This window comes from Archocentrus centrarchus, chromosome 13 (genome assembly GCF_007364275.1).
Source record: "Archocentrus centrarchus isolate MPI-CPG fArcCen1 chromosome 13, fArcCen1, whole genome shotgun sequence".
Classification (NCBI taxonomy): domain Eukaryota; kingdom Metazoa; phylum Chordata; class Actinopteri; order Cichliformes; family Cichlidae; genus Archocentrus; species Archocentrus centrarchus.
In genome coordinates this window covers 13,634,723-13,658,957 of record NC_044358.1, presented here as the reverse complement: position 1 = coordinate 13,658,957, position 24,235 = coordinate 13,634,723, and the positions used below count along the sequence as shown (strand labels likewise).

Here is a 24,235-nt window from a genome sequence, read left to right as displayed (position 1 = left end):
CCAACCTTCTGATTAGTAGATGACCTGCTCTACCTCCCGAGTTATCAGAAAACAGCCAATGGTTTCATCCCTTTTACCCTTTCCCTTACCTGCACAAAGCCAGCCTGCTCAGACCCGATGCGAGTACAGTCCCTATGTGGCATCTGACACTGGAAGTGATCACAACAAATCCCAGAATCATCGATCAATACATGTCATTTTTGTCTGTTCAGATCGACAGCAGCTGGAGGATCACATTAACCCGACAAACAGGAACAGCAAGCTAGCACCAACCGAGGGAGGATCGCTGCGTTAAAGCCAAACCGAGCAGCTGATGCGACGTGCTCATTACCATCCTGTGCTTCTGCTCTGCAGTTTTGACACAGATCCGTCTCAATAAGAAATTTAAGATAGACGATTATTGAACAGATTTTTTGTTGATCTGTAATCTTCACTTCACAGTTTGCAGCATTTCCTGATTTTTTGGGGGGCCTTATTGTTTCTATCTGCTCCTTTAGAGCACATTTTAAGCACCTTAAAGGACATTTGTTATCACTGCCATGCAGATGACATTCAGTTACATATTTAAGCCCAAAGACTTTTCTAAGCTACAGGTCTCGGAGAGGTGCTTAGACTCAGAGTTAGATAGCTGACAGTTTTCTCCAACTTAAGAGGAATCAGAAGTCCCTGTTTGTGCCCCAACACAAGTTAAACCTCTGATTCATCACCTAAGAAATATTGCAGCATTAAGTCCCACTGTGTCACACCTTTGGGGACTTTTTGTTTTATGTTTTTAATGTTGTGAAGAAATTTGTGATATCTATCCTGAAAGGTGCTACAGATATAAAACTGTGCTTACTTAGGGCCGCTCTAGGACTCTGCGAGTGCAGAGTCAGTTTGGGAGGAGTATAATTCACACAAACACAGAGAATCATAAAGTAAGGATGCACTCACAGTACATATGATCGTTTAAAACATGGATAGAGGTTGTACTTTAAGAACTGCTGTCACAAGAAACCAGTTTAAATTTAAAAGTCCAGCTAGTCAGAGGTTCAGAGGGTTTGGACTTGGTTTTAGGGTTAAAGTCAGGATCAGTTTTAGGCTGAGTTTGGCACTTAGTTGTGATGGCATTACTTTAAAGCCAGAGGCATTAATGACAAATCAGCTGAAGATCAGAGGAACATACAAAGATTCATACAGCAGTAGCAGACAGGAGGCTCCTCCTCCTGTATGACAACTTTTTTTCTGATTGGCTGGCTTTGGGAAGCCTGCAGATGGGCATCTCTCAGTGCATAGGAGATGTGCTGTGTCTGTAGCAGATAGCCTAGCCGCCTGAGTTTTTGGCTCATGTGGATTATTTTTACATTAAGTTGGTTCCTGCAGAGGGCGCTCCACACTAACTCACACTCAGCTACTCACTGATCAATTAACACAACTGACAGCTTCGTGCGTGGAGCTGCTCAGTCTCAATCTGCAGGAGCTGCTTTAAGTAAACAAGCGTCACAGGCAGGAAATGACATCACACTATCGCTCGTTCACAATGGGCCTCTGTGAAGGCAAACAGAGGCGTCAGTGTTTCCTCGCCCTCCCTCCATTGTCCCTGAACCAAACCTCTGCTTCCTCTCCAGATCATCATCACTACATTCATCATCACCCACTGTTTCTGCAGCCAATCATCAGGCCAAACACAGTCATCTGATGATTCCTCCTCCTCTGCCTGGTTTTGGTTTATTATGAAACACTGTGAAAATAACCACACGCTGCACGTGCGGTTCAAAATAATCCTTCGTCATCTGATCCGGGACACACGGCTGGAGGAAAGAGTGCGTGATATTTAACAACAAATGAGCTCTGTATAGAAAATGAAAGCCTGAAGCTGCTCGATTAACTGCCGAGCCCCAGCAGAGACCGTGTGGACAGGTCCAGTTGCTGCTTGTCCTGAGAACGCTCAAAGCTAGATGAAGCCTGAGAGCAACAGACCTCCACCTCAGAGAACATGGCACCAAATTCTTCTTCATAACTGCAGTCTCAGAACTTACATCCTTAAAATGTGAGCAAGAAGGGGATGAGCTGAAGAGAGGAAACACTGACTGAACGGTGGAGCGTAAAATATGTCTGCCATCACCCATTAAATGCTTGTAATGCACTGACAGGAGGACAGCGTGCTCATAAACTCATCCTGAAGACCACACAAAGAATCTGTGGTGAGCTGATCTCACACACAGCGGCGAGTCTCATGTACTCAGCGTGTAACGTAAACAGGAGGCTTTAAATAAAAGCAGAAGAACTCATCTTTGAAATGTGCTGCCGGTCAGCTGCACCACAGCACTGACATCACGACCTTCTGACCAATCAGCTGACTTACCGTGTCCTCTGATCCAGATGAAACTTTGAAGTTCAGCTCAGAGTCTGATCCAGGTTCTGGTTCAGGTCTGCTGCTCCGTCTCAGTTTCTCCTTGCACCAGCCCCACCCACTTCCTTTCTCATGACTCACGCCTACTGTTGTCATGCCCCCCCCAATCTAACCAGCAAGAGGGGAGGAGGACTGGTGTGTGTGTGTGTGTCGGGGTGTAATAACACAAATTCTGTTTGCTAAAAATACACAGTCACATGAATGCAGCCTGACACACACACACACACACACACACACACACACACACACACACACACACACACACACGGTCTCTAAACAAACTTCAAAGACCTCAATTACAGGAAATGACTTGGCTTGCCAAAATAAGACGCTCTCTTTCTGTGAGTCCAAAATGTGTTTGATGCTGCGACTAAAACAGAAACTCTGCTAACCACAAACACCTCTGAGCATCAAACCAACAACCTCAAACTCATGTTTGACACACACAAAAACATCTTAAAATTTATTAAACGAGAAAAAATGAAGACATACAAGATTATTCGATAAATGTCTAAAATTGTCAACATGTAAAAAATAAATAAAAATGAAGGAAAAAGTAAAAATATTTCTAAATTGTGGAGAACAAGTCCCCCAAAATGTTTAACATCTAATTAAATGTTAAAAAAAATAAGATATACAGAAAAAGGAAAATTACCAAGAAAAATATTTTAACACCCTGTTTTTTGATTTTTTGGCTGACAAGCTACAAGCAACAAAAAGGACGGCGAGGATCGGTGCGTGTCAGAGCCACCATCCAGGAAACGACCCGCAGCCACGTATACAAGGAACGTGAGGTGCTACAAGATAGGCAGTGATGAAGAACAGGAGGACAACGCCCCTGCGTAGGGTTTTCCATCGACAGATAAAGGACAGCACAGGACACTCGCGGCAGCACAAGAACAGACCGAAAGCACCCGATCCACTAAGGCAGGACTCGAGCTGCAGGCTGTGCAAAAGTGTCCCCAAGACTGACTGTAAGATGCACACTGGGACTGCGTACACTGAGATGCACAACCAAGTGGCTGGGATAGCGTACAGGAACATCTGTGCCACATGTGGACTAGAAGTCCCCAAGTCCTGATGGGAGACGCCACCAAAGATGGTTGAGAACAACAGGATTCTAGTTAAAGACAGACAAGCAGACACAGAGGTGGTTGATAAGGAGCAGAAGACTGCGGTGACAGACGTGGCGATCCCAGGACACAGCTGAGATACCGCGGGACCCTCAAACACCCAGGCCTCTGGTAGAGGACCTGAACACCAACCACCATCAGGGGGCAAGAGGGAGATTTTTTATAATTTATATATGTAGTGGTTTACACATTCATGTAAAAGGTTCACAAAAGATCCCTGTTAGAGGCCAGAAGGTGCTACAAACCCTGTCAGGGTTATACCAGGAGGAGCGTTCAGCATAAAAACGTGCAGCAGATCAAACGTGTGGCTCCACCCGCTGTGGCGACCTTCTTTCAACTACAGGAGCTGCTGAAAGAAGCTACGAGATCTCAGAAACCATTCAGCTGAAAACGTATTCAGGAAATGTCAGAAAAGGGTCATAAAATTAAATATTTGGCTCCAGATTTAGCCTTAGTAATAATATAAAATTATATAATAATATAAAATTCTTTGAGTAAAATACGTGAAATATGTAAATATAAATCTGTCTGAGCAGCCAGGTGTGCCTCCACCTATTGATCAGCTCATTGGTTTATTGGAAAGACATCAGAGCGTGTTAATCTGAATTAATCCACAGTCTTAGGTCATTTCCTGTAGTGTAAACACACAGCAGAGGCACAGAGGTAAGTGTGGGAACTATTTTCAGTGGCGGATGAACCTCGCTTCGCTGATCTAGTGGGTTGTTAAGACTCACGGTGAAGCTGTTGTTGACGTTCTTGGTGCTGGACTCTGCGACGCTGGCGTCAGTCAGGTCGACTTCGTCAAAGATGATCGACTGGAGACACACAGAGGAGAACATCACGCTCTCAGGTGCGTCCTGAGAACATGGCCGAGGGCCTGCGCGGCAGAGCGGCAGCTCACCTTAGCGGTCTGAGCGTAGTACAGCGTCCTCCCTCTCAGTTTGAAGTATCGTCTCTTCCAGCGCTGGAATGAACTCGTCTGTTTCAGCAGGTTTCCCTCCTTCAACACCGTCTGAAACACACACACACACACACACACACACACACACACACACACACCTGTGAGCACTGCCTCTGCCTCCTGTGGCCCCACCCACCATCCATTTGTTAATTTGTTAGGGGCAGCCAATCAGAATGGACTCTTAATGGGCTCTTATCTTAAATGAGGAGGACCTTGCATCAGGAAGGATTACTTTGAACTCTGTCTCGTGAGTCCCAGAGTAGGAACATGGAGCTGCAAATGAGTATTCTGACTTTTTATGTCATTTATCATTTATATTTGCTGCTCAGGTTAAAGCGGAGGCCTGAGCTGTGGGGCCTTCAGCGACGGAGCCTCTGCAGCTCTGCACCAACACGGCATCTCGCTGAAAATAAAGTTCAGGCTTTCCGGAAAGAGCGGCGTCTGACTCAGTGTCTTGTGATGCAGTTTAACAAAGCAGCTGTTTACAGCTGGATGTTTGACAGGAAAGCATGAGGGTCTGAACATGGCGGCTGATTTGATTTAACCCTGATATCCAAACTCCGCCTGAGACACCATGTGACAGCTTAGAGGGGAACAGCACTGAGACCTTCAGCATGATTTTTCTTTTTGTTTCTTAAAGCATAAAACATGTTTGTTTGCAAAATGTTGGGAACTCTGAAGAAACATCAGCAGCCTTCAGTTTACTGAAGGCTCACAGTCCCTGCAGCAGATGCATCATCAGCCTCTGTCTGCAACGCAGCAGGAATACTATAAATACACAGCGGGGGAACAAGCATCTGCCCCCTGCTCAGCTCATGACTCAGCAGACTGCCATTTCAATGGGACGGCGATTTTAACAGTGAAAGATAAATTAGGGACAGCTGCTGTTAAATCCAGGTCATGGAGTCTCAAGAGCTTGAAAAAAAAAAAAAAAAAACTGGACTTCTTCAAGTTGCTGAAGACGCTTCACCTCTCATCAACGAGGCTTCTTCAGTTCTACAACCAAAAGGTGGAGAGACCCAGGTATTTAAACCCTCCTGAGACAACAGTCCACCATCAGAGCGTTCATGAAGAGCATCAGCGTGACTGACAGAGCTTCAGATCAGAGATGCCACCAGAACCACCAGAGCGGTTATATCCATGTAGCAGAGCAGAGGAATCACTCAAACACTGCCCACAGTCTGCTCTCACTAAAAACCTTTCACACAGCAGCGTGAGAACAGCTGACACTGCTTCCTCCGTGCTGCTGCAGCTCTGCTGCCACTCAAACACAAAACACCAAAGGGCTCTGACCACGGCAAAGATATCGGATTCAAATATCGGATCAGTCAAGTCAAGTCAAGTCAAGTTTATTTATAAAGCACATTTAAAACAACGACGTTGACCAAAGTGCTGTACAAGATCTGTAACCCCAAGGACTATACTAAATAAAAATAAAATATATAAATAAATAAATAAAATAATAAAATAAAAATAAATAAATAAAAACATTAAGAACAATAAATAACATAAGAAAATTAAAAATTAAAACGTTTAAAACAAGTACCATAAAATACCATAAAACAATCATCTAAAAGGAGGTAGCACTGCAGCCAAATGCCAAGGAAAAGAAATGTGTTTTTAATAGAGATTTAAATGTGTGTATCGTCTGAGCTGTGCGGATATGGAGAGGTAGATCGTTCCATAGCTTTGGTGCTGCTGCTGCAAAAGCTCGATCACCTCTCTGTTTTAGTCTAGTTTTAGGCCTCTGTAAGAGCAGCTGGTTCGATGACCTCAGAGCTCTTACAGGGGTGTGACAGTGAAGCAGCTCAGACAGATACAAAGGTGCCAGTCCGTTTAAGGCTTTAAAAGTAAGCAATAAAATCGTAAAATCGATTCTAAAACGGACAGGGAGCCAGTGAAGGGATGACAGGACTGGGGTAATGTGTTCATGCTTTTTTAAACCGGTTAAAAGACGAGCTGCCGCATTCTGGACTACCTGCAGGCGGCGCACAGTATCAGTGCACCGCGTTATCGTGAATCACACAGACCACAGCTTTGCGATCAGCTCGTGTCCTCAGACTGGACCCCGCAGTGATGTCAGCAGCCATCCTGATGTTCTGCATACTCAGTAAAGCTCGCAGTTATGTTTCAGTCTCCTGATGTGTATGTGAGTGTGTGTGTGTGTGTGTGTGTGTGTGTGTGTGTGTGTGTATGTGAGTGTGTGTGTGTGTGAGTGAGTGAGTGGAGGTGTGAGTGAGTGAGTGAGTGAGTGGAGGTGTGAGTGAGTGAGTGAGTGTGTGTGTGTGTGTGAGTGAGTGAGTGAGTGTGAGTGAGTGAGTGAGTGAGTGAGTGAGTGAGTGGTGAGTGAGTGAGTGGTGAGGTGTGAGTGAGGAGTGAGTGAGTGAGTGTGTGTGTGTGTGAGTGAGTGAGTGGAGGTGTGAGTGAGTGAGTGAGTGAGTGGAGGTGTGAGTGAGTGAGTGAGTGAGTGAGTGGAGGTGTGAGTGAGTGTGTGAGTGAGTGTGTGTGTGTGTGTGTGAGTGAGTGAGTGGAGGTGTGAGTGAGTGAGTGAGTGAGTGAGTGAGTGGAGGTGTGAGTGAGTGAGTGAGTGAGTGAGTGAGTGTGTGTGTGTGTGAGTGAGTGAGTGGAGGTGTGAGTGAGTGAGTGAGTGAGTGGAGGTGTGAGTGAGTGAGTGAGTGAGTGGAGGTGTGAGTGAGTGAGTGAGTGAGTGGAGGTGTGAGTGAGTGAGTGAGTGAGTGGAGGTGTGAGTAAGCGATTGCTCGTTGTGTGATGCTTTTTAAGCTGATGGCTGGTTGCTCGTGGACGTTCCACATTGCCTAGGTAACCCTCTGATGCATTTACTACCAGGTCACATATCAATCAACAGTATCCTGTGCGTTCATTGATAGTCTCTTCAATCGCTGGAAGTCTGGAAAAATTTATCACAGGGTTAGGGTTAGACGTCACCCACAGTTGCTTGAAGTTTCCAAATGTCCCTGTGTGGCCTCCAGTTGCCACAGTGCGTCTGTCAGTGTCAGTGGTAAAGAGCCGCTGTGTTAATAAAGTTTATCTGAAGCAGGGAGGACGGCGGTCTCAGCATCACAGGTCGTTAAGATACGGGATGGATCCTGATGGATTCCAGTAAATGGATCAGACTCTGAGGAGCAGAGGTATGCGGAGCTCGGCTCTGTGAAGTGAGGAGTCAGTGCAGATCTACAGGTCAGAGCCCGAGCCTGGCACCGCTCTGATGACCTCTCCCAGAACAATATTTGGTGAAGTCCTGATTTATAGCAAAGAATAAAGCAAAGAATCCCCGTTCATGTTAGTTAAACCCGCTGATTTCACCTGTAGTCACACATCCAATGACCTCAGCTTCCTATCTTCCTGTCAGGGACCTCACCGCTGCTGCACAGCTCTGCACCACGGTCAGGTCAGTTCAGATAAACAGGTAAGAGTTTCACCCAGAGGTCAAAGGGCATCCTGCAGCAGTGTGCGGTATGAAGCCTTAAACCTGTCCCAAAAGACCTCAAAAATAAAATGCTGAGCCTGAAACTGAGCAGTCCAGATATTAGAAAACCTCTCTGCTGACATCTCCGCTTGCCCCTCCGTCCAAATAAATCACATTTCCTTCTGTTTCCTGTGTTAAATTCAGCCATTAGCATAAACCTCAGTACACAGTAACTTCCCCCCAAAACTCACACCAACACCCCAGCAGTTAAACACCTGTCCATACCTTTCAGTCTCTAACCTGACAGTAAACCTTTAGACCCTCGTGTGATCTGATCTCTGAGGGCTCTTCCGTCAACCAGACCATTTCCCAGTTGGCCTGGTTAGTCAGTGGGGACTGCTTTTGGTATCCATTGAGCTTTAATCTAGAACATATGCTGCTCTGGAGCAGGTTAAGGGTACAGCATCAGTTACCATGGCAATGTACCTGGTGAGGAGTGAATACTGTAAACAGTGTTCACCTGAAGTGGTGCCACCACCTGTCTCAGTTAATGGAAAACACCTCAATACATTTAAAAGACACTATTACAGACTTATAGCATCAGAAACCACCACAGAGCCGAGCACTCCTCATTAGGAGCCGAAGAGCAGGGCTTCCTCTTCTTCAGTCACTATCACGGCTGTGGCACTAAGGGTCACTACCCTTACTCATTTCAAACTGTTTATTATATGTTGTTACATTTATTCAGTTATGTATATGTGTATGGGTATGGATGTATGCATATATGTGCGTCTGTGTGTGTATATGTATTTTTTCTGTTAGAATATTGTTACTTTCTATTTATACTTATTCTTCTTTAAGGACAACACTGGGACCTGAGGACATCGTTCCACTGCATGTAAATGTGACAATAAAGAATTCTTGAAACACTGTTGCTACTTTCCCACCGCCGAGGTTCTGGAGCCGGAGCAAGTTCCCGTGCTGTTCCCAATGAACCGGCGAAACGCTTAAGAACGGGCCCGCGTTCCCACCGCGTTTCTGTGAACTGCTCCTTTACGTATGAGTGTGGGCGGGTCCTCGTCTGGATACGGAAGCTGAAAGGCACAAACGTGGGAGATCACGCTCCCCTTTCTGTGCTGCAAATACGTTTTAGGGTCCAAACCAAACTACTGCAGCATCTGTGTGCAGCACAGAGGGAAACACAGACAGCGATTACAGCAAGACGACAAGTACGCACTTTGTGTCCTTTTATCTGTGATATGAACTGATACAAAGCAGCAAGTTCAGCCTTAGAGCCCAACCTAATTCACAGCCCTGAAAATCGCTTCGCTTTTCTCATGTAATACACATGAAATATGGTAGAAAACTTGATGTTGAGACGGCAGAGTCACGCCTCGGCACGGGTTCCTGGTTCCAGACCAGCTAGTTTGCGGGGCCGGAATTTAACCCGTTTTTCGGCCGAGCACCGAGTGTTTCGGCGGTGGAAAACCCGCCTAACGGTTCAATTCACGGCTCCGGCTCCGGAACCCTGTTGGTGGGAAAGAGGCTTGTGACTGCTGCAGCTCTTTAAGCCAGGCATTAGTGATGCTTCCTGGACTAAAAAAAAAAAAAAGGTCTTTAGATGTTCAGTCCTGTTGGTCAAAGAAACCTTCATCCAGTGAGCTTTAAAAGCTCTGGGGCATTTTTTCTAAACACAGCTGAGGATTCGTTTCTTAACGATGCTCTTTAAAGTCCTCTGACCGGGCTTTTTCGCTGTGAGTACGGAGCCCATATTTCCGTGCTTTTAGCGGGGCCATGAAGGGGACAGTGTGAAAACGATCAATAATCAATAAAAGTATTATCTGGTCCACGTTGATCAGCAGTGCCGGTTTGAGTCCCAGCTCTTTACTCTTTGAGTTCAATTCCATTTGAATTACCAGATAAAGCGCCCCGTAAGGCCGCCCGACGGTTCAGTCTGGACGGGACCGTTATGTCACAATGCTAAAGCTAACCCAGCGCCTTCTTGCCCGCCTCCCGCCGCTGTGCTCCCGGTCAGCAGCGCGTGACTCTCGCGCAACAGTGCTAGGAAACACCGATGCCTCATACCGGCCCACATCTTCCTGTTATCAAGAGTGAGCCCGCTTAGTTACCGGTGTATGTTGCCGGTTCGATGACACGGCGTTTCTCTTTTGTTTCCGTGTGTTTTAACGCTTTCTGCAGCCCATTTATTCCGCTGACTTTATCCGGTTTCTGTCCTAATTAGGTTTAACACAAGCTCCACAAACGGTGGAAAACGAATTAAAACCTGGTCAGTTACTCCCGGTCATCTCCTAAAACTCGGTGTTTGACGGCAGCGCTTCCCGTTATATGCTTTACCGGCAGTGACAGCCTAGCAGCTGTGTCCCTTAAACCCCCAAGTACCGTTTTCTGAAGTCCGGGCTCCAAACTCCGTTTAAAATCCGTCAGATTTAAGGTAACATTAACCTTTGAACAAGAGGCGCACAGACACAAAAAAGCGTAAGGGGGTTTAAAGGTACAAACACATCCACTCTTCCATCCGTCTTCACCAACATCCACCCTGCATCCCAGATTTTTGTTAAATACCTTTTAAAGCCAAGGATAGCGCCGCCTGCAGTGGCCAGTGGAGCAAGGCTGTCCGGGAGAAAAGACGTCAGAGTGGCGCTGAAACGGGGTTTCTAAATAACACACGTAATGTTTAACGGCTGTCCTACGTGCCGGACTATAAAGCGGCGGATACATATTCTGAACATCTCTTACTGTAATACTGAACGGTGTGTTTAACGGTAGAAAGAGGGACCAGCTATCAAAGCGTCAGTTTTTAACAGGGAGTTCGTCGTCCGGTCTGCCGGTGAACAGAGCCGTGCCCTAGGGCTGTGTGGCCCTGCGCCGCTGAATGAATACTGCCGTGACCACCGGCTGTGCGTGACGAACCCCCGGATGTTAGCAACCATACCTTGCTGCGGATCTGGCCGGACGTCGACACTTTTCGGATGAGTTTCTGCGGAGTTCCGGGCTCCTGTTCCGGCTCACTGTCCGATGACTCGTCCGGGCACCGGGCCGCAGCGGACTCCGGTACCCCTGCCTCCGCCATCCTGCCATCAGACCCCGGTGTCTGCCGCGGGGGGACGCTGCTTCCCCTCGCGGCAGACACCGGGCAGTACAGCGGAGCGGATGAGAGAGGCGCGTACTGACCTCTGGTGGTCACCCTGTGACATTACAACAGTACGGCGGTTATTTACCTGGTTCTTCACATGACTTGCGAGTTTAATTACCTGATTCATTCATTAGCATGAAAACAGACCATGAATTATTCCGAGAGGCTTCAGGTGGCTTCTACAGTGGCAGGCACACATGAGGCAGGAACACACAGAGCTCCAACAACAGGCCAGTCTCTCTGTGAAGGAAGACATGCATTGCACCAGGTACGTCACTGAAACAATGTTCACAGTTTAAAGTTTCCCCCATCAACAACTCCTCTTTGACACAGCCCTGAAACACATCCCTCTTTCCATTTGGGCAGGTGTCCACCGAGGGGCAGGGCAGGTGTCATTAACTGGCCAATAGAATGAAAAGAAACCATTAAGATGGTGGGAAAGTGCAGACACTGGCCAGTGCTAGATCCTTTCTTTCCTTCACAGCTCTGTCAGAAAGCCAGCAGGCTGGAGTCTATGCTAATGTGTCAAACCTAGATATTCTGAAAGTATGAGGTCAGAGGTTAGAGGTGAGGGTTTGACCTTTGGTCTCACAGGATACTAAAGCTTCAGCCACACACAGCAGAGGCTCTGATGTGCTTGTCTTTTCAGAGAAGGGAGGACATACTGGTGTGAGAGGTTTTACTGATCTGTTTTACAAGTAATACTTGTAAAACAGATCAGTGTTTTTGATAAAAGAATAAGGAAATTTTATAACTTCCTTATATTCTTTTATCAGTAAAACAGATTCCAGCTTTGCTAACATGTGGAAAGATTAACTGGACGAACCTGCAGCAGGTACCACAGTGTATTCCTGAAAGGCCTCTGTAGGTGCCCCATTAGAAATCTTTTGGGTTTTTATCATGTTAATGTCTGTGTATAAATAGTCCTGGCTTCTTCTTTGAGCATAACCTTTCTTTCTCCACTTTTTGATTCCTAATTGTGCAGCCTTTTCTTGGACATGGTTTCAGGGTTTTATTTTGTCTGGTGCATTTGGGTCTTCCTGGGTCCAGGACAAGGGGCCCATAAAGTCTGTGGCCTCCAAGTTCGCAGCATCAGTTTTAAGGTTAATATTGACAAACAAAATGACTCCACAAATATTCAAACCATCTGTAAAGACACACAAAAAAAAAAAAACTCAAAATGAGGAGGGTTGGAGGTTTGAGGGTGTACTCACATTAGGATGGATGGACCTCAGACTCCCTCCTGTTTTCTGTCACTGGACTGTTTAAGTCATCTTAATGAACCAGTTAATCACATTTCTTTATTGTCATTGTACAAAGAACTGATACTCTGTGCCAAGAAAGTAGGAAGTAATAAATCCAAAATAGGAGAAATGTATAAAACCATGGAGATGTGTGTAGCAGTGAAACATGGAAAACAGTGCTGGGAGCAAAGGTTCATTTAATTGGAGAGCAGAAGGATTCAGATAAGAAGCAGCATCAGAAATGCACAGGAAATACAGCTTCAGACCTCTGTGACTAACAGCCTCATTCTCTTTAATGTGTCATGCTGATAAAGTGGAAAATGGAACCCCCACACACACTCTATGTCAAGTATTCGTGGACAGATAAATGAGTAGAAACAGGTTTGACTACACTAGAAGCACTAGAAGCACCACTACCTGTGAAAATAACCACACTGATCAGCTTCTACTTCATAATTTAATAACCTTTAATCACCGTACTCATCCTCTATACTCACACAGATAAAAAGCTTGTTTCAAAGAACTCAACTGATGCATTTTGTCTACATTCATCTACACACTCAGAGCTTCACAGCAAACACAGCCTCAGCATTTAGCCCAATCATCAAACCCACTAAGGACGGGAAAATATTCAGCTCTGCCTCCAAGAAATGACCCTGAGTCACTCAGCTGGTTTTGTTTGAAAGGCATGAATTTCCACATGCTGCGGGAGGAGGTTGAGGTGGATGGAGGACACGTGGTGCAGGTAAGCATCCAGACCAACAAATCCTCTGTGGCTCAGGTTCAGGGCAGCTGGAGGTTTGGCTTCATTGTGGGTGTGTTATTGGATTAAACAGGTTACAGTACTGTGGTCCAGACTGGAACAGCCATCAGATAGTTCTTCTACCCTCAGCAGATAGAACAGAACGGTTCCTCCAAAGAAGAACTAACGAAGCACTTAGAGGATCTCCTTCATTATGGCGACCCTAAAAACAAGCAGCAGCCAGCCAGCTGTCCTGAAGTCAGCCTGTCCATTCACCCCAACACCCACAGTGATGACTACATCACCCAGCTTTGCTCCCGGCATGAACACTGTGGCAACTGGAGGGCACTGCGTCTGCTTTTAAGTGTTCCAGTTTTTGGGAACTCTGACAACCCACTTATTCGGTTAGGGCCTCATTACACTGGCTGTGTGGTGCCTCGCCAATGCCAGTGAACAACAACGCTGACATTAAATTGGTGTCACATCTGCTGTCACAAGAACCTGTTTCTTCTGGTTGTGCGTCAATCTTTTTGCCACAGCTGCTGCAGCTGGGTGAAGACAAACCGACACAATGATCTATCAGTACAGAAGCTCACAGATCACAGTGTGTATAAATAGTCCTGTCTACACAGAGGGAGATATGTGAGACTTTGTGGAAAAAGATCTGAAAATCTTCTCTATCAGCGCTGATGTGTCCTGAGTGGTGACACCTATTGTTCAGGAGGATACTGCAGTGGGTACCCACGGGCGTAAATGCACGTGGCTGTGTGATGATGTCAGCGGTGTGACAGGTATCATGGGGCCATTACACAACAAAACCAGCTGTGGAGGAAGTACTGCAGTCCTTTACTGAAGGAAAACTATATGGAAATACCCAGTTACAAGTAAAAATACAACATTCATTGTTACTCGAGTAAAAAGGAAGTACTCTGTGGTTTCCTTAGGAAGGTGCTGGAGACCAGCTGAGTCTACAGGTCATTTCTGGCTGACAGAGATTTTAGTTCCTGTTAGTGTCCCCTCATGGCCTTAGTTTGCCCTGAGGGTGGCGCTGCAGGAAACACCATGGAATCGTTAAAATAATGAGGAAACCACTCTCAGCAGGTGGACAGCCAAGCTGTGTTTGTCTTCAGCTCTGCATGGCCACAGCGCTGTCCAGCCCGAGGTGGCATTCTTTGCGGTTTAGGCGTCGGTGGGAGACTCGTCGTCGTCCCCGTAGACCACACCCTTCAGGTAGGCACGTTTGAATTCCTCAAACACCATGTCGTCTGATTCACTGAGGACAGACACAGAGTACAGGTCAACAGCATGCTCCGCCTCTTATTTTACCTTTTTCATGTTAGGCTCACTTCCTTCACTGGACTGTGATGATCAAGAAAAAGCTGAAACTGATCAGAGGTGTGAACAGTCACATGACTATACCCTAGGTAAGTAAACTAAACATGTGAAGCTTTTCTTTGTTAGAATCTAGATGTTTGCTGCTCTTCATCCTCCTTCTCCTGAATATTACCAATCAGCTTTGAGCCCCTCCCTCCCTGTGTAAATCTGAGAATCAGCCCAGGGAGGAAAGAGCTGATGTTTCCCTGCATGGCAGCTCCTGTACTGGTAAATCGCCTAATTTCTGTCATACAGATGTGGTGGTGGGTGTTTGTGTGGCTCAGTTGCGTGGGGGGGCTGGCTGTCACAGTTGGCTGGCATGTACTAATTGAGACCGGGTGTGCATGACTGGAGGAGAGGAGCTGATGACGTGCATCAGAACTGACCAGGAGAACTGTTTAAACACTGAGTGTAAATAAAGAGTGTGCAGAGTCGAGATGCTGTGTGTGTGTGTGTGTGTGTGTGTGTGTGTGTGTGTGTGTGTGTGTGTGTGTGTGTGTGTGTGTGTGTGTGTGTGTGTGTCAGTCACAGACTTGATTACAACAGATAAAGAACCAAACTGCAGGCAGACATGATGAAAATGAGAAAGGGTTGACTGCACAGGACAGAAGATGATCTACACGAGCTGTTCGCTGTCACACTGTGAGAGGAACACCTTACCTCTCCTTAGCTGGAGTTCAGGCAGCAGGAAGAAAAGAGAAACAGGTTAAACACATGAACACTGAACAACTCAGTGAGCACTGTGAGGAGGTCCCGCTGAGCCTGAAAACACCATAAATACAAGGCTGTGTGTGTGTGTGTTTGAAAGCATGTTAATCTGTATAGATTATTGGTAATCTGGATGTTAATCTGTGTGACACAGCTTCTTGTTTATGTCATTAAGTGATGTCAACAATACACAGCAAGCTGCTTAAAACACACGCACACATGTGCACTCGTGCACACACAGACACACACACACCTCTATATTTATGTCCTGCTGACTCAGTCTGACCTTAACCTCTGTGAAATTTAGTATTGAAGGAAATGAGTTTTTATGAAGTTTTAAATATACTCATGGTATATGTTTGCCCTTCCATCCTACATTTATTTGCCTGAGATATTTGTCTTAGACTGGAAAATAAACATAACTGATTAATAACACAAAAGTACATAATGTTTGGTGTGTGCCAAGAACACTGTGTTTGTTCTGGGTATGTCTCCATCCCTAATAGATTATCAGTCACAGACGCAAGGATTCTGTCTGGGCAATGGTCAGCCACTCATGGAGACTACACAAGTGATAAGGAAAAACTCTGAGGTCATCTGAGGAAGCAGCTGCTGAAATTCTCTGTTTTCCACATTTTGTTTTGTATAATGATGTAATCAAGATAGATAAGCTTTGACTATATGAAACTGTGAGCTGAAGAAGAGAGTGTACTTCATGTCATGTTCAGTCCCACACTGGGCATGGTGTGCAGTTCTGACCCAGATTAATCTGTAAACTGTGACAAATGGCTAATTAAATTTAACAATCGGACTCCTTATTCTGTTGTTTTGTGTCATTCCTGTTTGATAAATGAACACGCAGAAACCAAGTAAAAATGACCACGTTCTTAGTTTGCAACAGTAAACAGCTTTTAAAGGTTAGCTTAAACTTTAACTGAATATATTTACTCCTAACAATGAACATTTACTAATCATCAGTAAATCATTAGTTTAATACAAATATACTATGAATGGCGTATATTGTGTTAGACCCGATTCTGATATTTTATATTTGTGTTTTCATGGACAGGATCTCAGAGTGTAGCTAGGGAGGGTGTCCTTGTTGTGAACCTCAGATCAGGTGACCCTGAACCCTCCCTTAGTTATGCTGCTATAGGCCTAGGCTGCTGGGGGGTTCCCATAATGCACTGTTTTTTTTTTTCATTCACCTTATTTACTTTGTTTATACTTGATTCTGCATTTAATCATTAGTTATTAGTAATCTCTGTCTCTCTTCCACAGCATGTCTTGTGTCCTGTCTCTCTTTCCCCCTTCAGCAGATGACCCCCCCTCCCTGAGCCTGGTTCTGCTGGAGGTTTCTTCCTGTTAAAAGGGAGTTTTTCCTTCCCACTGTCACCAAGTGCTGCTCACAGGGGGTCGTTTTGACTGTTGGGTTTTCTCTGTATTATTGTAGGGTCTTTACCCACAATACAAAGCGCCTTGAGGCGACTGTTGTGATTTGGCACCATGTAAATTGAATTGAATTGAATTGAATTGAAACAGCATTCCTGCTGTCTGAGGTCATGGGTCTTTGCCAGAAAACAGAGGAGTGCTGCTCAGGGGTTGGAGGAGGGAGGCTGGATGGATGGATGGACAGATGATGGATGGATGGCAATCAGTTCTACTAGACTGTTCAAAGAAGTCCTTTAATTTTTTAGCTGGCTGTGTACCACAGGCTTTTAAGGTGGCAGTAGTTAAACCGCTTCTTAAAAAGCCATCCCTGACCCAGCTGTCTTAGCTAATTATAGGCCAATCTCCAACCTTCCTTTTCTCTCCAAAATCCTTGAAAGAGTAGTTGTAAAACAGCTAACTGATCGTCTGCAGAGGAACGGTTTATTTGAAGAGTTTCAGTCAGGTTTCAGAATTCATCACAGTACAGAAACAGTACTTCTTCATATATTAAGGTTAATTATGGAGTTCCACAGGGCTCTGTGCAAGGAACATTTCTATTTACACTATACATGTTTCCCTCACGCAGTATTATTAGAAAACATTGCATACATTTTTATTTTTATGCAAATGATACTAAACTTTCTCTGTCCATGAAGCCAGATGACACACATCAATTAGTTAAACTGCAGGAATGTCTTAAAGATATAAAGGCCTGGATGATGATGATGATGATGATGATGATGATACTTTATTGATCCCACAATGGGGAAATACAGTTAACAGAACACCCATCCAAGAAGACAAACAAACAAACATGGGGAGATAGGTGAACTGTGGCCATGCTGCCCCCCTTCTGGAGGCGCTGCCATTAAAAGACAGAAACAATAGTGAAAACATATCTGGATGAGTGAGGAAAAAATCATCTCATACTTTGTATACATACACAGTATAAGGTTACAAAAACCTCTGCGATAGAGCAGAACATATAGCATGGGAGCACTAGGGTGGGGAGGGATGGACAGGGGAGCCAGCGGAGGCGAATGGGGGGGGGGTCGGGCTACTGTGGGGCTGACTCAAACTCCCTCCTCAGCTAACAGTTCTGATAAGATGTAGAGTTCATCAGCAGCTAGCTCAGGGAGATCAGTCCAACACAGGTCAGAAGAAGACAGGACAGCGGGGGGGGGGGCAGAGCATCTGTTTACAAACATCCCGGAGACAATTTGATAAGCGGCAGTCCAAGGCCGCCAGGGAGCCAAATTCCTGATTCCACGACTTGTTTTGGGTACAGACTGTACTGATTAATTTGTTGACAGCCTTCAGTCTTTCTGGCACCTCTCTGTGGCGAAAAAAATCCAATTCACCCGAATCTTCTTGGTTCGTTCGCTGTGCAGAAACAGATACATGCATCTCCAAGATCTTACCCCTCAGAATCAGCTCCAGATATACTGAGTCTGAGATGAGTCTGTACCTTCCTGCATTCCCGTTATAAGCAGCCTTACCAAGGCCAGACAGCTGCCTAGACTTCCTTAATTGCAGCGACAAGCCAGGTATCTCCAGGTCCAGTTCAGAGAAATCCCAGTGTCAATAAGCCAAATGTGTGTGTATTCTATTGACAATACGGCCAGGCACGTCATCTTCCACACCACACAGGAATCCATTACATAGCCAGCTGGAATGTCAGTTGACAAGAAGGAATAGGGTTCTCCTTCCCCCAATCGCCTCATGGTGAAAATTTGATCAAAACAATGGCGTTGAGAGACCAGCTGAACAGATCCATAATTATAAATTCCAGTTTGGAAGTTGTGTGAAGAGAGGCTCTAAAGCAGCAAAGCAGGGCAGAAAGGAAGGGCTGGGGAGAGAAGAAAAGTGCGACTGTCTCCGCTGAGAGCTGAAGAAAAAAAAATTCCTGCAGTTTCTTGTGCTCGGCCCCACAAATCTTAGAAACCATATACTTACTCTGGATAGCATTACCTTAACCTCCAGGAACACTGTGAGAAATCTTGGAGTCACTTTTGACCAGGATATTTCCTTCAGACAGGCCTCCCTCCTAATCTGTTGTATTTGAACCCAAACTGATTGACTAATAATCGTATACAGTGACTGAAGTTAAGAGAAATTAGTATATGCAAGCACAAACATCAATTTCAGCTTCACAATAACAGCTAGATGATGTCTATCAATGGTTTACAAACATCCATCCATCCATTCTCTTCTGCTTATCTGGGGCCAGGTCGCGGGGGCAGGAGCCTAAGCAGAAAAGCCCAGGCTTCCCTCTCCCCAGCCACCTCCTCCAGCTCATCCGGAGGGACCCCAAGGCGTTCCCAGGCCATAATCTCTCCAGCGTGTCCTGGGTCTACCACGGGGCCTCCTCCTGGTGGGACATGCCCGGAACACCTCCCCAAGAGGCGGCCAGGAGGCATCCTAATCAGATGCCTGAGCCACCTCAACTGGCTCCCCTCGATGTGGAGGAGCAGCAGCTCTACTCTGAGCCCCTCCTGGATGGTTGCACTCCTCACCTTATCTCTAAGGGAGAGGCCAGCCACCCTTTGAAGGAAACTCATTTCTGCTGCTTGTATTCGCGATCTTATTCTTTCGGTCACTACCCAAAGCTCGTGACCATAGGTGAGGGTAGGAACGTAGATCGACAACCTTGCTTTTACACTAAGCTCCCTCTTCACCATGACGGACTGGTGCAGCGTCCACATCACTGCAGAAGCAGCCCCGAGCCGTCTGTCAATCTCCCGCTCCCTCGTGAACAAGACCCTGAGATACTTGAACTCCTCCACTTGGGGCAGGAACTCGTCCCTGAGCCAGAGTGGGCACTCCACCCTTTTCCAGCTGAGGACCATGGCCTCAGATTTAGAGATGCTGATTCTCATGCCGGCAGCTCCACACTTGGCTGTGAACCATTCCACTGTGAGCTGGAGGCCACCCCCTGATGAAGCCAACAGGACCCACATCATCTGCAAAAGCAGAGATGAGACTCTAAGGCCCACCAAGGCAGAAGCCTTCCTCCACCTGGCTACGCCTAGAAATTCTGTCCATAAAAATTATGAACAGAATCGGTGACAAAGGGCAGCCCTGACGGAGTCCAACACCCACAGGAAACGAGTCCGACTTATTACCGGCTATACGGACCAAGCTCTCACTGCGGTTGTACAGCGACTGAAGGGCCCGCAACAACGGGCCAGACACCCCATACTCCCGCAGGACCTCCCACAGGATACCCCGAGGGACACGGTCGAATGGCTTCTCCAAGTCCACAAAACACATGTAGACTGGTTGGGCAAACTCCCACGCACACTCAAATATCCTTGAGAGGATAAAGAGCTGGTCCAGCGTTCCACAACCAGGACGAAAACCGCATTGTTCCTGGTTTACAAACAAATGATTAAATATTTTGTAAACTTTCAAATGATCATTTCCCTGTTTCCTTTTATACTGTCAAAATGGCTTAGTTTACTTCTTTTTTTTTTTTGTTCAAAGTTTCTTTATTTGTTTTTGTTTTTTTAAACGCACATGAAATTACTTTGAGATACAAATTGTAACTTTCCCAAATCCCACCCCAAACATAGCCCTGCCCTCTTACACCAAGATTATAATAAACATACAATACTCAATCAGCGAGTGAAGATTACATTATGTGCATAAGCTTTCCTTTAAAGAGAAACAAAGCAACAACAACAAAAAAAATGATGCATTTGCATATGTTATTTATGAAAAACAAATACAAATACAAATACATGCATATGTTATTTATGAAAAACAAATACATGAGGCTAAAAAAAGGGAGAAAGGAAAAAAAAAAAAGAAAAAAAGGGAGAGAGAGAGAGGGGAAAAAAAGGGGGGGGGGGCGGGGGGGGAGGGTTCTATGAATCGGAGATGTCTAGAGGTGCCATTTTTTCGACTTGGTTCAGAATTGGTTGCCAGGTGATGTAAAAGTTGTGTGCACAACCTCTTACAGTATAGCGAATTTTTTCCAGAGTTAAATGATGCATAAGATCTCTAACCCATGAGGCAAAAGTTGGAGGAAATTTATCTTTCCATTTAAATAGTATGAGTCTCCTTGCTAATAAGGTGGCAAATGCTATCATTTTTTTTCTGTGCAAACTAAGATTAAGTTCTAATGGTACCACTCCAAATATTCCAATAACAGCAAGAGGTTCTATAGTTATTCCTAATGCATCTGAAAAGAAATTGAAGATTGATAGCCAGAAGTTTCTTAGTCTTGGACAAAGCCAAAACATATGAGATAGAGTTGCTGGTGATGATCCACAACGATCACAGTTGGGGTTTATATTTGGTGCAAATTTAGCCAATCTTGCTTTGGACCAGTGTAACCTGTGGGTAATCTTAAATTGTATAACTTTGTGTTTTAAACAAATTGAAGAAGAGTGTATTTTTTCTACTGCGGAATCCCATATGTTCTCAGGACTTTTTATATTTAAGTCCCATTGTTCCCATTTTAACTGCAGCAGGGGTTTATCATTATAGGAAATAAGCAAAGTATAGCGTTTGCCAATTGATCCTTTAAGAAGGGGGCTGAGCTCTAAAACAGTGTCCAGGAGAGAGCTAGGTGGTAAGGATGGGAAGTGAGCTGAATGAGACGAAACAAAACTATGAAGTTGCAGATACTTAAAAAAGTGTGAATTAGGGATTTTGTATTTTAATCTCAACTGTTCAAAAGATGCAAATTTTTCATTGATATACAGATGTTTTAAAAAGATTAACCCAGTCTTGGCCCAGGAGTTAAAAGAGGCATCTACAAAGGAGGGCTTAAACATGTTATTTTTTGCTATGGGGGCAGTCAATGATAGATCGTTTAATGAAAAGGTTCTTCTGTATTGTGACCACACTTTGAGGGCATGTTTAACCACCGGGTTTGTAATTTGTTTGGTTAAAGGTTCAGGTGGTGGAAATACAGAGCTAAGTAGGGCATGCAATGAAACAGGTTCACACGATGATATTTCTAATTGCAACCATTTTGGAATATTATCATTTGGCTTCATTACCCAGTATAACATAGTCCGTATGTTGGCTGCCCAGTAATAGTATTGGAAATTTGGTAGTGATAGACCTCCATGTTTACGATGTCTCTGTAAAATATTCTTACTGACTCGTGGATTCTTTTTGTTCCAAATGAATGAGGCTATTAATTTGTCAATATTTTTGAAAAATGATTTTGTCAAAAAAATAGGTATACACTGGAATAAATATAAAAATTTAGGTAATATATTCATTTTAATCGTATTGATCCTACCTCCTAAAGACAAGGGTAGCACGCTCCAGCGCTCAAAGTCTTGTTTCACAGACCTTAAAGGGGGGAAATTAGCTTGGTAGAGGTGTTTAATGTCATGCGTGATCAGCACTCCCAGATACTTAAATTTATCCTTTATGACTTTAAAGGGGAATAGATTCAATGTGATCTGATTAGCTGCTGGATTGATAGGCATGAGTTCACTTTTTTGTGCATTAATTTTATAACCTGATATTTTACCGAATTTATTTAATAATCTTAGTACTTGTGGCAGGCTGCTTAATGGTTCGGACAGATATAAAAGCATATCGTCCGCATAGAGAGATACTTTATGCTCTATGTTCTTTCTTAAAACACCTTTAACTAAAGTATCTGTGCGCAGAGCAATTGCCAGTGGTTCAATTGCCAGGGCAAACAAGAGGGGGGATAGAGGGCAGCCCTGCCTTGTCCCTCGACCAAGCAGAAAAAAGGCTGACAGGCTGTTATTTGTACGGATTGCTGCTAGGGGAGAAGAGTAAAGAATACGAATTTGTGATATAAACTTTGCACCAAATCCAAATCTTTTCAGGGTAAGGAAAAGATAATCCCACTCCACCCGATCAAATGCTTTCTCAGCATCTAATGATAAAATAATTTCGGGAGTGTCGAGTGAGGTGGGATCATAAAGGATGTTCATTAATCTACTTTTAATAAAAAAGGAGTGCCGATTTTTAATAAAACCCGTCTGATCATCCAAAACTATAGAAGGCAGGACCACTTCCAAGCAACAAGCTAACATTTTTGCAAGCAATTTATAGTCAACATTTAGTAAAGAGATGGGATGGTATGAGCTGCACTCTAAGGGTTTTTTATCCTTTTTAGGGATCAGTGAGAGGACTGAGATGGTTTCAGGTAGTGATCCAGACACCAAAGATGCCTCGTACACTGAAAGTAAAATAGGGGCAAGTTCAGAAGCAAAAGTTTTAAAAATTCACTTGGAAACCCATCTGGACCGGGGTGACTTCCCATTTTGCATGGATCTGGTTGCATTAATAAATTCCTCTTTGGAGAATGGTTTTCTAACTCTGCAGCGATATCCTGATCTACAGCGGGAATGTTAAGATTATTTAAAAAAGAGCTAATTAGATATTCACTGTGACTGGATTCAGAGGTATATAACTTGGAGTAATATGCTTGAAAACATTGATTGATCTCCAAGGGGTCAGTTACCTTTATTCCCTTCTCATTTATTATTCCTGAAATAGACTGGTCTGCAATCCTTTGCGTAACTGGTGAGCCAGGATTTTCCCTGTCTTCTCGCCATACTCATATATCTTATGTCTTGATTTATTGAGAAGGGTTTCAACATGTTTAGTGGCCAGGAGATTAAATTCGGTTTGAAGGAGTAGGCGTCGCTTAAGTAGATCAGGTGACGATGCATAAGCTAGCATTTTATCAAGCTGTAAAATATCTTGGGTCAATTTTTGAGGCATTTCATTTTGGGTTTTTTTAATCTGTGCATTATATGATATAATCTGACCCCTTAGGTATGCTTTCATAGACTCCCAGACTATGGAGGAGGACATCCCCGCAGTTTGATTACGTGCTAAGTACTCAGTTATTTCAGATGACAAAAACTTTACAAATTTTATATCTGAGAGTAGCAGTGTATTAAAACGCCAAGGGCGGTAGCTGGCTTGTGTAGTTGGTAAACACAAAGTGGTCACTAATGGGGCATGATCGGAGATGACTATGGCTCCGTAATCACACTCTGTGACCAGTGGCAGCATCTCACTGTCTAGGAAAAAGTAATCTATACGTGAGTATGTTTTGTGAACTGGGGAGTAGAAAGAATAGCTTCTGCTGCTAGGGTTTCGAAAACACCAGGTATCGGTCATTCCATAAGTTTCGAGGAGCGTTTTAAATGTCTTTGCTGCTTTTGATAGTGTCATTTTTTGGCATGAACTGCGGTCCATGGTTGGTGAGAGTACAAAATTCATATCTCCTGCTAATATAAGATAGTGTGTATCTACATTAGGTATATGAGTAAAGAGATTCGTGAAAAATGTACTGTCATCCCAATTCGGTGCATATGCATTTGCCAGAATAACAGGGGTGTTGTTCAACCTACCCACTACTATGATGTATCGACCAGCTAGATCTGCCTCTACCCTTGTCATTATAAATGGAATGTGCTTCTTGATGAGAATTGCAACTCCCCTAGATTTAGAATGAAAGTTTGAGTGATAACACTGCCCCGGCCATCTCCCCCGAAGTTTAGAATGCCCAAATGTATTTAAGTGGGTCTCTTGGAGAAAAGCAATGTCTGCATGGAGTTGGTTCAGATGAGAGAGTACCTTTTTACACTTCACCACATGGTTCAGGGATTTGACATTCCAGCTCACAAACGTGATCTGGCAACCACCTATTTTG

The 24,235-nt window shown here is 44.6% G+C and overlaps 2 protein-coding genes across 5 annotated transcripts in view; both read right to left on the bottom strand.

Annotated features, from left to right (window-relative positions):
* Positions 1-12,347, bottom strand: part of dgkd (diacylglycerol kinase delta) — a 33,314-nt gene extending 20,967 nt beyond the window's left edge. For 2 of the 3 annotated variants that reach the window (XM_030743610.1, XM_030743612.1), the window contains exons 1-4: positions 11,215-12,347; positions 10,867-11,119; positions 4,427-4,537; positions 4,260-4,340 (exon numbers count right to left, since the gene is read on the bottom strand). In XM_030743610.1, coding sequence (XP_030599470.1) covers positions 4,260-4,340; positions 4,427-4,537; positions 10,867-11,004 — 330 coding nt within the window. In that variant the 5' untranslated portion in view covers positions 11,005-11,119; positions 11,215-12,347. Of the gene's footprint in view, positions 1-2,344; positions 2,513-4,259; positions 4,341-4,426; positions 4,538-10,866; positions 11,120-11,214 lie in introns of those variants that run through there. The other variant, XM_030743611.1, reaches the window with a different exon arrangement.
* A 144-nt stretch (positions 12,348-12,491) lies between these two features.
* LOC115789988 (S-arrestin-like) overlaps positions 12,492-24,235 on the bottom strand; it is a 35,961-nt gene continuing 24,217 nt past the window's right edge. For both annotated transcript variants that reach the window (XM_030743614.1, XM_030743613.1), the window contains exons 15-16: positions 15,088-15,097; positions 12,492-14,326 (exon numbers count right to left, since the gene is read on the bottom strand). The gene's annotated coding sequence lies outside the window, so the exon portion shown is untranslated. The remainder of the gene's footprint in view (positions 14,327-15,087; positions 15,098-24,235) is intronic.